The 13,398-nt window shown below is 36.6% G+C and overlaps 1 protein-coding gene across 6 annotated transcripts in view; it reads right to left on the minus strand.

Annotated features, from left to right (window-relative positions):
• Nucleotides 1-13,398, minus strand: part of KMT2E (lysine methyltransferase 2E (inactive)) — a 58,560-nt gene that overhangs the window by 38,777 nt on the left and 6,385 nt on the right. For 4 of the 6 annotated variants that reach the window (XM_061366303.1, XM_061366304.1, XM_061366305.1 and 1 more), the window contains exon 2: nt 2,631-2,815. In XM_061366303.1, the coding sequence (XP_061222287.1) occupies nt 2,631-2,701 (71 nt within the window). In that variant the 5' untranslated portion in view covers nt 2,702-2,815. Of the gene's footprint in view, nt 1-2,630; nt 2,819-12,078; nt 12,139-13,398 lie in introns of all 6 variants that reach the window. The other 2 variants (XM_061366301.1, XM_061366302.1) reach the window with 2 other exon arrangements.

Genomic DNA, 13,398 nt, shown 5'->3' on the forward strand with positions numbered 1-13,398 from the left:
ACAGGGTTTGGTGTGAGGTGTCCCTGCCCATGGCAGGGCAGTTGGAACTAGATGATTTTAAGGTCCTTTCCAACCCTAACTATTCTATGATTCTAAATAAAGGCAAACTATGTACATGTTCTGACTATTATGGCACTACAAAGACAAATGCACCACTGGAGAGCTCATTTAGATACAAGTTAACATTAAGAGACAGAACATTCTATGATTCTCAAGGTGTTCAAACCTTTTAATGAGTTAATTTTCCACGTAGCTATTTGTTATGATAATTAAATTAATATGTGAAACTACATAATCAAATAAACTATCCATCTTTTTAATAGGCTTATACCTTAGAGTGAAGCATAAGGAAAAATCTGTAGGTGCTAAGAGACTATCCTAAACTATTTTCCTAGGCTCCTTCTCCTACATAATCAGGTTTGCCACTCCCCCATTCCCGTGTTTGCTCATGCTTCAGCAACTGATGAAGCAATATCAGACCTGTCAGTCACAGTGAAGAAATTCCAACTCCTTCCTTTCCAGAAAACCCCAGAACTTCTCAAAGACAATTTATAATCACTATCAATACAATGTATATCCAACTTGCTACTCTCTAGCAGAAAATGTACAAAACACATGTAAATCACATCTATGGTGACAGAAAAGGTTTACAACTGTGTAAGATGGTAGGTTAGAGACACCCTTGTGTCACACTTCAGACAGTGACACAGCTTTTAAATCAGTGTAATCCGATTCACACAACTACACATTTTTCAGCGTAAGTATTGCAGAGATGACAAGAATTAATCTAATTGCTAACAGTCACTTAACATCTGAAAAAAAAGTAGTTCCTAACTGGGCTGCCATGCTGCAATGTCAAGCAAACAACACAATGAGAACTCTATCTTGTTTATACTAACAACTGTATTTATTTTAATTTCAGCATAGCATGCTGTGTGTGTAAGGAATGTCAGCAAACTCGGGAATCATGACCTTCTCTAAACATAAAAGAAACCCACAGAAGAAGATAATGAAGATAGCTGTGAATGGGTCACTCAAGTTAAAAAACTTTCTGCACCAAAGAAACTAGTGCTCGTGATACAAGAGATCAACAAAACAGCTTTAGAAGTTTAATGTGACAAAAAGCTTTAAACTGCATATTCTTGTTTTTCTTCAGATAAATGAGAGAAACAGCCTTTTAAAAAGCTGCTCAAGAGTTCTGCTTGCAGTGCATAATGTTTCACATTCAGGTTTGAAGGAAAGCCACTAGCTTCTTAAACCGAGTAGTATTACTTAGCTCACTCTCAAGCAAAGAGAGTAAGGTATTTAAATTTTAGTTATTTATTGCACCTGTTAAATGAACTACCATTTTAGGAAGTATATTTCCAATTTCTGAAAGATTTTAAGCATGTATGTAAAGGAAGTCTAATCCATTGTTTCAGCTTCTGAAACAAGCAAATGCATTTTTGTGGTAACCCAAGATAAGGAAAATCTTTAACATTACTAAACAAAGTTCCAGAGGAAGGCACAGAGTACCAGCATCTCAAGTGGTTAAATAACAGAACAAAAAAACCCCAACCCAACCATACCAAAACTCAATTTAATATATGATCAATTTAGTATTTTAACAGATGTAAGAAACAAAGTGGTGTGCTTTTTCTGTATGCATATGCAAAGAAGTACCAAAGATTCACCATGGATTACACAAATTATCTTTAAACTGTAGTATCTTTTGACACCTATCTCTCCCAAAAACACTCACCTGTCAAATAGTCTACTAATACAAAAGCAACAGAGAAAACAAGAAAAAAAACAAACCAAAAACAAAACCCACAAACAACCAACCAAAACCAGATACTATTCTGAAATATGCAGGGCTCAATAAGGTAAGGTACCTATGTACAGTGGTGAAAGGATAACACCACCTCGGTCTTTTACCTCTTCAAAGTCAAGTTATCCAAAATGCTATTTCTCTTCTCACAATTCCACAGTAAGTCAGTAACACACACAAAGGTGTCTGACAGGAAAAATCTCCAGTCAGAGGTCAACAATATCTAAGCCCTAGTCTATCCATACTCTAGAGATTCAGACAATACTAGAGAGAAAAAGACAAACACCACACAAAAAACCAACCCCCCAAAAACACTAACACTCCCTGCCAAAACAAACAAAACCCCACGACTCCCCCTCAAAACCTCCTAATCCCAGAAATTCAGCATGCTTATTTCATGTAAAGAAGGTTTCCTGAATTCAGGATTTCATTAGCTCTTTGTAATCCTTAATAACCAGTGATTAACAAGTAAATTTCTGCTAGCTTTTCAACATAAAAATTTTGGGAAAACATGGTATTAGACAATTCAGCTAAGCAAAGTATTTTAAGTATGAAAAGCAAGTGAGGTAGCATCTATATTTCTTCGTCTGATAAGCAAGAAAAATATGTATCTGTAGAACACTTTAGCTTCTCTTCTTTGCTCCCCCTGAAGAGGAAGAAACTGACTTAAATTAGTAACTGTCACTTTACTCTTAAATATTCAAAGATTCAGTAAAACTAAGGAGACTCCTAAGGCCTCTCTTTCAACTGCAAGGAAAAAGTATGGCACGGGCAGGAGAAGAAAAAAAAGGAAACTTACAACTTATGTTCACATACTTACTCTGAGCCTGCAGCCATTTCCAAATAAGAAGTATCTGCTGTGTCAACCCCCAACGGGATCACTATGCTCATGACGTTCGTTTCTGATAAATTCGATTACTACGGAGTCCTATGCATTGGTATCCAAAACACTGGGGCATGCCAGCCACAGTGCTCATTGCAAACATCTAAGTGCATCCACAAACCCTGTTAAAATAAAAACAATGAAAGAAAGCAGAAGATTGAGTCAGTTCACTTTAAAACCAGGAAATTTTACATCACATGTTTTTTAACAAAATAATCACTTTTATCTGTCACAATGATCTCTCCAGTTTTATTTTACAGAAGCAAAAGGAAAACATTCTATCTTCTTCAAAAGTTAACTTCAAATACACTTAAGACCTTGATGATCTTAAAGACTGAACTTAATATTACAAACTGACAAAAATAATTTAGTGAATGAAAATAAAATCATCGCATTTACTGAGTTGACAAAGACTCACTTGATAGCAGACTCACTGAATGCAAAGTACATTTGCTTACTGCTGTGTGCTGACAGAGCCTAGTTGCTGTACCTTTCAACAGTAACCTGGTTACAGAATTTTTCAAGTATTTCTTAGCATTGTTCACTTTTGTTTTGCACTTAGAAACAGCAAAACAAAGAAAAAAAAACACCAAACCCATACAACTTTCTATGTCCCTAATACTAAGGACTTCAAAAGAAACAATGTCATAACTTCCATTCAGTATTTTTTAAAAACCAAAATCATTCTAATGATTCGCAATAGTAATAGAAAACAACTTCCATCCCATTTTAACAGATCACCATCAGGAGGTATTATACCTACTGGGTGCCACTGCTAGAAGAGATTTTTTTTTTTTTTAAGTAGTAAACTGAAAAGCATCAGTAGCAAATTTTGACTGTAAAGCTGCAATTCACCTGTCAGAAGTGAACACAACAATCCTATCTGTATGCCAGTTACTCCTTGTCTCTCACTCACTGAGTAGGACAGAACACCCAACCAAGTCTGAGAGATAAACATAGCACCTCAGCTTCCCCTATTCACAGATCAGTAAACTAATGTACCTTTATAGACTAATCCACAAGTTACTAGGCAACTGAAGCAAAATATCCCCAATCTTCAGTAGCTGCACAATGCATAAGTGCAAACTCCTCCCAGAACGTCAGAATTTCAAGAACACAGACCACTTTGCATATACAGTACCTAATAAATAACACTTCTCCCATCTGACAAAGCACAGTATCTTAGCTGAAGTCTCCAAAAGCCCAGCAGTTTTGAGATGAACATATTTTAACATGCCCATTCTTGCCAAACACTAGATTACCAAGAAAAAAACACCTAATGAGCCTGCAGTGAAAAACGGGCCATTTACAAAGGGAAATCAGACAAGCATTGTGGATTTAAATTTGAGTTTGTGTTCTTTATTGATAAAGTCAGTATATTCAGGATGATGCAGTGGCATCTACAAGGCATCTCTAAGATATGAGCTTGTAGAAAGTCATCTAGCTTCTTAAAATTCATCTCACTATTGAAGTCTGACAATTAACTTCAAACATCTTGGCATGCTCTGAAGTGCCTAAACCTCATTCTCCCTCTAGACAGCAGAAGTTCTGCCTTGGTCCCATTATGCAAGTCACCAAATACAATCAACTGGAAAGCAATCAGGCCACTGGGTTATCGCACTTTCCTCATTTAAACACTTGAGCATCTTCCTATCAAATACCACAAATGTCAAATTGTGTCACTAGCTACACATAAAGTTAAGGGGAAATCATACAATTTTCAATACACAGAAAGAAAAGCCTGTTAAGCCAAAAGCAGGTATAGAGTATTATTTGTAGCAGGCATAAAAGAAATCACAAGCACCTGTTTACAGTTTAAGTGACCACCCATTCTGGCACCACAGTTTACTCAGAATAGACCCTTGAATATCCTCATCTACAGCTTACAGAAAACATCAACTTACCATTTTTCTCTCCTAAAAAAATATTTATATTAATGCCTACCCAATAACTGAAAGGAAACCATCAACTTAGTCCACACAAATCGGTTATCACAGGTTAAGGGTTGTTCCACTTGCACCTGCACCTCCACTAACACATCATCACTGTAACAGATTTTATGCTTGCTACTACATAATTCTCAAAAGCAGTTTTTATGTGTTTCCAAGTAGGTCTAAAACACATCACGGACACCACTGCTGGGATCATGATCCTCGCTTAAGATGCTTCTGGCTCTTAAAACTGATTTTGGTGGTGGTATAGTTTTTCTTAATTGAATGTTCTTCGAACACTTCTGACCAGGTAGAGTAACAACTGGAAATTAATGTAGGAAAAAATGCCTGGGAGGCTGACAGAAGTGAAGAATCTGCCTTAGACAGCTACCTCACGGGCTATGACATCTGCAAACCTACATAAACAAGTAAGACTACCCAGCATATTCAAGTGACCTTCGCTGTCAACATGGAAAGATGCAGTTTCCAAATCTGAGAATCGAGTGAAATTTGTTTGGATCTTTTAAGTAACGCGGAGGAAAAGAAGAGCACTGTGTGTATGTTTTTAGAGCTGTGTATAGACAGAAAATTAATAGCTAATGCATAGTACAAATAATGCCATCATCTTTGACCAAGCAAATGCATCACCACTCTTGTACGGAAGGAAAAAAAAAGGGGGAGGGGGTACAGAGCCAAGATAAACTTCTTGCCTCCTGCAAGCAACTGAAACACGGCATTAAGCCTTAGTCAGAAGTCACTCAAAAATTCTGAGACTAATCTATACAGAATAAAATCAGAAACTTAAATTAAAATTTATTTTGCCAAACACTGTTAAAGAGAAGTTGTTTCACCTAAAAGGAAGCAGAATATGATGGTGATACCTCCTCACTATTATTTACCACCTCAAGTTTTCAGGTCTTCACCATGCTCACAGAAGTGCAAAACCCTCCAGTGCTCTTCCTCTGCCTAGAGTTAAAAGAAAAGACGGCAGTCTCCAGCTCGCAATATCTACACAGACAAATTAACTCAAGCAAACACAGCTCATTATTTATTAGCAGCAATCCTCAACAAATTCCTACAATGGCGGCAGGGAAGACCCAGAATGAATTGATTATACGATGCCCACTTATTAACAGAACTGTGACCTTACAGGCCATCCAACCATGAACTCGCCAGTGATGTCAGTTTTGGGATGAAGAAAATCTTGTAATGACACACCAAAATATTCCCAGCATTTTTACTGAATTATACTACAAAAATTATAAAGTTCAGAACAGAAAATAACATAACCACTGTGGATCTTTCTTCCTTACCCATCTTAAAAGTGATTGCTTATCCTTTGAAGCTTGGTATTTAGATGAGTCATAAAAATACTACTTGCTATCATAATACAGCACTTTCCAGTTTCTTCAAGTACCTATCTACTTCAAATCATTATTCTTTCACAACTCTGACAACCTGTCACCCATGGCCTTTAAGAAACTGTTTTCACAGATGCATTTCATCTAAATAATTGGCCAGGAGGTGTGAAGGGTGCTAGAGAAGTCTGCCTACAATCCATGCAAATTATACACACCTTACTGTTTAAATAAAGTCTTTCTTCAACCAGTACACTAATTTGAAAGACCACACTGGTTCATCCAGTTAATTTTAGGGTCATATGGTTCAAAGACACTATATAAAAACTTCTGGTCCAATGATCAGCACTTTTTTGGGCAAAGCAGCCCATCTACTGTACCTCAGTCTCAACAGTAGAGGCCCCCCAATTTTGTTAGAGCCCACTCTACTCTTTTACTGACACTGGAAGCTTTGACAGAATTTTGGCAATTTCTTAGATTCATCAAATTTTCTTCATTATCATCCTACCAGTACAGCTTTATTGTATGAAAAACACATTCCTTATTTGAACAAATTTTGCTTTTATTTAATGGCAGTTAAAAGGTTTATCTTGCCCTAATAATACGATTTTTATCAGGGGTGGAGGGAGGTGATAACAAAACCAAAAACACACACCAAACCACTTTTGTTCAATCTGGTTAAAGCTTTTATCTTATGCAAGATCAACATCCTGCAAGGAACCTATCACACTTCACCATTCAATCACATTGGTTTACATTTTCTATGGCAGTTCCTGTTGTCTCTAGACAATACACAGGAGCTTTCTGACTTAATAGCTATATCTAGTCTAAAACATTTGAAGCCTCACCATAACTGCTCATGATCCTCTTTGTTTATATTAGAACAACTTTTTAAAATGAATTGTGCTCTAACAGAAGTGTAAGAGCACAATACATTCCAGATTACTGATGTGTGGCTTTGTACAAATAACATCATTTATGCATTAAACAAGAGAAAATAACTTGCATATTATCCCAGAGGTATTCCACTTACACAACATTATTCTGTGGTCTAACAAAGACCACATGCTTCCTTTCTGCCATGTCCTTTTAAGATCAATTGTATGACAGCAGAACTAAAAACTTCACTTTTTCCCTAGTACATGGAGGGAAAAAGAAAACAAAATAGAAAGGGCTCAGCTCTTGAATCAGAAAGTAAATGGGTAATCTCCTGCAACTGCATCTCTATTTTTGAACCTAATGCTACAGAGTCCAAACATTCAAAATGAAATCCAGTTGCTATAATCAGACGTTGGCAGAAAGGCACTCCAAACCTACTTTATCAGCATGTCCTTTTTTCCCTCCTTCCACTTGCTTCTTGTAAGACCCTCAAAAGATACACAGAACAGTTTCAGGAAACGAGCAGATGACGGATCACCTAGACAGAAAGTACACTTGAAAAATAAGAACCTGAAGTCTAGCCAGACTGTCCAGATGACTCCAACAAGGTTTCATAATCCTAGCTATCAATCATCCTTTAAGTGTCAAGAGCCCAGACAAATTCTTCAATGGCATTTTCCATGCCACTTTCTTTTTGTTTCTTTGCTTTGTTTTTTTGTAGGTTTTTTTATGGGGTTTTGTTTGGTTTTGGGTTTTTTTTCCTAAGAAGGTAGGAAAACTAATTTTTTTAAACACTTAACTACTTGCATTTTCTTTTATAGATTCAGAAACTGAGTTCCCAGTACTTACATTCAAATAGAAAGTATCAATATAAATCTTATCAAAAAACTCAGACTTACCTTTATTTTTATTAACCATGAAACATATTTTTCAAGTCAGAAGAAACCAAAGAGTACTGGGAACAGTAGAACTCACATGGTTATATGCTATACTGGTAGCTCACCTCCACAAGATATTTAACCTTTTTTAAGGGAAAGGGAAGAGGAAATAGTACTAAGCAGGCTGTTGGAATCTATTCAGTAGATGCAAGGATACTAAAGCTCTCATATGGGGATGCAAAGCCTTGTAACAGTGAAAGGTAAGAGGTTGTGGCAGCACCAGTAACAATATTTTTGCCTTAATGATAAAAAACCTGTGCAAAAAATAATGCATCAAGGTAATATTATATAGTTATTACAATAAGGTGGGGTATTTTGTTTGCCTAAGGCTTTTTTTAAATTCAGATTGACCTCTAATATTACAAGAAAACAAGGGGGAGGAGGGGGAGAGAAATCTGGTTTTACTATTCTTCTTAATACATCTGACACCTTTTACACAGACATTGTCATTGTTCCTTGTCTTTCCTTCCCCATAAATCAATTTCTACATTCTATGGTCATGTGCTAGATACTGAAGACAAAAAGCATCTAGCAGTTAGGGATAAAATCCACTATGAAAGTTAGGAACAGAACTCATAAAAAGGTGCAACAGCACACTGTTTTCTAATTTATAAAGGGACATCAGGGAAATAAAGTTTAAAATTCTTTTTTAGCTCAAACAAAAAAAAAATTCCTGTACTCAAAGCACTACACTAATTTTGTGAAGTTGATCACTAAACCAGTTCGAGTTTCTCACATCACTAGGCATTACAAAATATTGAGTCTTTTTGTTCCTGTTTTTAGACTTCAATATACATCTGAAGTTCTTCAAAAATTTCTTCTAGCAACTGCCTCTCAGTCACCACCTGCTGACAATTACAAGATAAATCAACATTACCATTACTATACTATGCCTACTCTGCATCTTCAAGGTCTATACACAAAATACAAACATGAAAAAGGTGAAAGTGATAATTTACCCATATTTAGTGAACTGAGTAACTGAGAATAATTATCACTCCTGAACATCTGAAAAGTTACACCTTGTGTTTCCAAACGAAGAGAAACAGGCAGTTCACCCCATGTTTAAACACCTGAGAACAACTACAGAAAAGGTCCTTTTTGCTTCCTCTGCTAAACTAAGAGTATCAGTAACCCCACTGCCTCACATCCTTTAAATACAGGGGGGAAAAAAAAAAATAGCAATTTCCTGGAGCAGTATTTAAGTGTCAGAATGCAGACAGTATACACATGAAAATTCATTTTTAAGGGATGTGCACAAATCTAAAGGACTTAACTTGAAGCTTACTGGAACAAGTACATCAAATTGCAGGAAGACAGTTATTTGTACAGTCCATTTTCCACTTGTGCATGGACAGAGGAAAAGAGGAAGGGTACAGAATTTATCAGATTTACAGATAAAAATGATTCAGATGTAAAATACACAAACTAGTCACATGACAGTCTTGAGTCAAGACATTTCAGTTCGACCAGCACATGATGCTAATCTGGCTGCAGCTTCAAGTCAATCTGAATGTAAAAGTAAGGTATCAGTACTCAAACAGCATTAAGCCCAAACCAAAATTCCAACTTCCATTTGCTCCCAGTAGAAAATTCATGCTACTGTGGGCCTAGGTTGGATCCAGAGAGTCATACAGGATTCACTCTGAAACTAACTAGTTTCCCTTGTCAACATGGGAAGGCAAGACATAAAGACTTCCAAGCTCATACTACTGCTTTCAGACCTTCCTGCTGATCTTGGTGTCAGTGGTTCATACAAGTCATCTCAGGTAACAGAGACAGATGACCAAAAGGCAATATTTTGTTCAATTTTCCTACCACATCAGGAAGTATGGTCTATGAGGTGTGCTGCTGCCTTCCTTCCCCTTAAAAATGCCTTTTTTTTTTAATAAAGGAAGGCAGGTAAGAATCTGTTTGAAGTATTGATACTCAATGCAGCACACAGGAATGCATTTATGTACCTTTAAAACTGAGATACCAAATCAAGGCTACGACGTACACTGGAGAAGGCAGAAACAGAATATAAAGGACAAAGACTTAAAAACATCTTCTATGCCTAAGTTGCCTTTTTTTTGAGCACACAATCTAAACATTCTCCTCTTGCCTCCCCCCAATTGCATCTTACATGTATACACATTTTGCAATCATTATCAGAAGCAATTCTTGTCATGCCTTCCTTCAGATTTAGAGGCCAACAATTCTAACCTGTAGACATGGGAACCACCCTTCCCACAAAGAAATACCAAGAATGGACCTAAGAAAAGTTGATACACCCATACCCTCGCACAATCTATACAGGAGAAACCCAAGTAAAAATGCACCTATCAATATAGTGTGTTGTGGTCTGCAAATCCAGTGTGAAAAGTCCTTTCCTGAACTGCCACAGATCCAACAAACTGAGCTTTCCCACTTGGCTTCCTTGCCAACAATTTTTTTTTTAATTATTTTTTCCTAATGAGGGAAGGAGTTTACAGGGAGAAAAGTGAAGAAAACAGTAAGAAGATTTGACTAAAAAACCCCTGCGTATGTTGCTAAACTTCTGCTTTCTACTACTTCTCTGAGCACTCCTGCCTTCTCCATACAATAGTTAGGGTATTTGGAAAACTAGTGATAGTATCTGACATTTTAATGCTATACTCTAGACATCCTTCAAATGGTGAACTGCTCTGTGCACTGTGTGCATATATATGTATACATATGTATTAACATACAAATCTAGAGAAAATATATGCAGCGTGTATATATGTAGCATAAATACATACATCAAAGTAATCTGAATATTTATTTATTGCTGCCTGTTTCTAAGGAGATAAAACATCTTTCTTTAATCAGACCTAGAAGCATATTACACGAATAACTGACTAATCTTACACACAAGGAAGTTCCTTCTCTGCTTCCCTCGACATATTCCACCATAGTACAGATTTTGGCAAGAGATTAGGAGGGATCTCCAACTTCCAAATGTTACACCACTGCAGTTGCAGTATGAAGTCTGCAGGCTTAGAAACAGCTGTAAACCCAAATTCAGACCTTTGCTACTGTTTGCTACTCTCTATGGTAACCTAGCAGATAAATTAGCAGTCCACTTCAAATTTGTGCCAAGATAAAAAAGGATAGTAGGTAAAAATAAGACAGTACACACATTCAAATACAATATACACATTAGGACCAACTCCTATTAATCACACAGGAGATACAAGTTGTTCTAAAAAAAATCTGGTTTCTTTTGTATTTGTAGTTTGCGTTCTAATATGCCCACTGACCTAATGCCCTCTATATCCTCTCATAGCAGCATCTTCCTTGTCACAGGATTACCTGGTCCTGGCTTCTGCCACAAGCCCCTCAAGAACCTGTGCCACCCACACTGACAGACACTGCTAGCAGTAAAGTCTATCTCCTATCTCACCTCCTCCTCATGTGCCCCATCAGCCAATAAAAAAACAAAAACAATAAAATACCTGCCATGGCTGGTTTGGAGTTACACACAACAGATGCCTAAAATCATTATGCTGCTTCTCCATGCTTCTTCCAGAAGACTGCGCATAGCCCTTTTTCATTTTCATTAAGCTTCAGAGATCTCAAGGGCACCGATTTCCTATTTCTATCAAATTTTGGTTGTAGGGTTTGTTTTTTGGTGGTTTTTTTTTTTGTCTTTTGTAAGTTATTGGTTGCACTGAGAGAGACCTTGTGCTCGTTAGACTAACTTAAGAAACACAGCTGTTACAGCCAAACTACTGCAGTGTAAGGCTCCTCCTCATATTTTTTTTTAATCCAGACCCTATAGAGTAAGAACAAGTATGGTGAAGTAAAGAGTTCATTAGCAAACTTACGAACATCCTGATACAATAAATACAGGACTTTACACTCAACAAAGACCTCAGTCAGATCTGGAACAACAGGCAAACTTCATGAACTGGTCTTGAGTTTGGGATCTAGAATGAAGATGAAAGAAACCCTGCCTCCTCCATGGTATCAAAGATTCATGCATAAGCCCCCTCAAGTTTCCATCACGTAAGTATCAATTCTTCAGTATACAGATCATTACATACATTACACTGAGTGGAAAGCAAGCTGCCCTTTTAAGTATAACCTAGAATCACTCAGAAGTAAAGTTCCTGCCACACAGAAGAGCTAGTTTCCACTGGCCATAGGCTATCTTCTCTTTACTATCTGCCCCAAGAGTACTGCTCTTGTGTATTCCTGAAGTAGTAATAGAAAGCACTCTCTCTTCCTTGGGTATTTATGCCAGTCCATTAAAACATGGATGACTTCCCCTTACCTCTTCTCTCTCTTCACTCCTCTTTTTCTTCTTTCAGTGGAAGTTAGACAAAATATGAGACTAGGAAGAGAAAAAGAATGAGTGGTAGAACAGAAATAAAGATAAATGCAGTTACAGAAAGAACAAGAATTAGTTAATTGAATAGACAGATCAGAGAAATGGTAAGCAGGATTATACAGATTATTACAGATTTGTGGAGTTTTATTTACAGAAATCAATTCCCAAAATCAAAAATTAACCGCTAATGACTTGATGTCTCTAATTTTGCAAGCACCTGCCATACTTCTTAAAATAAACCACACACAAAAAGGCCTAGCCATTGAGAAGTTATTATTTTAACAGGAGAGTCAATGAACTGCACAATACAAAACAAGTAGAACACATGAAGAGTAAGAGAAAAGAATACTTTTTCACTGCAATATTGCTTATCGCTTGGACAGCTATCTACTATCTACCAAACTTTAGTGTATTAGACCAGAAAACAGAAATCAAAATTCAAAGGTTAAGAAAATAAACAGTTTCTCATTAGAAACATCTGGACTTAAGTCAGTCTTTGTATCAGCTGTTTTACTGCAAACATTTGGCTCCATCTACCACAAAATGGTAAACTGCTGATTAAACTTACACAAAATGCCTATATATGACTTACCAGTTCTCTAAGAAAACATTATTTACTCCTGTTACCAAAAACCATTTTTACAAACATTTCAAAATATAAAGTGTTTCTCCTAAGTACATACAGTCCATATTCTGTAAGAATACTCTGTAAAGGCTATTTCTTCTTTTATTAAATGTAACAGCATACCTCACGGTGATTCAGTTACTCAGAAATCTAAATTCTAAGGCTCAATATTCCTCCCATGAACAAGGCTTTTTTGGGGGGGAAATGTGGCTACAAATACATATTGGTATTGCCTTCAACAATGTAAATATTTTGCTGGCTTCATGCAATCAAATAAAATAATACATTTATTTTTTTCTATGCTGCTTTATTAAGACTTGGGAGTCCATTGCAATTATTAGCTACCTGCTACACAAGAAGTATTTTCTTTTGGCTTATTTGAAGTCTGACATTTCACGTAAGCAAATTTCTATTCTGATATGTTTTCACTTTAATTCTTTCTAGCAGTTGGAAGAACTCTTATGTAATTTTAACCACAGTTCAACCTGAACTATATTTCTTGGTAACAACGTGGCAATATTCCAATGCTCTTTACTAAGATTTTGGGAGGAAGAAGGCTAGAAGGGGTGAGGAAACAGATGGAAGGACTATGTCATGTTCAAGGACAGCCAAAAAAAATACAAAAGTTTAAGATCAGA

The sequence above is a fragment of the Neopsephotus bourkii genome, unplaced genomic scaffold, assembly GCF_033783945.1.
Source record: "Neopsephotus bourkii isolate Nb327-2 ecotype Australia unplaced genomic scaffold, CSIRO-AGI_Nbou_v1 NB_1328, whole genome shotgun sequence".
Taxonomy (NCBI): Eukaryota; Metazoa; Chordata; class Aves; order Psittaciformes; family Psittacidae; genus Neopsephotus; species Neopsephotus bourkii.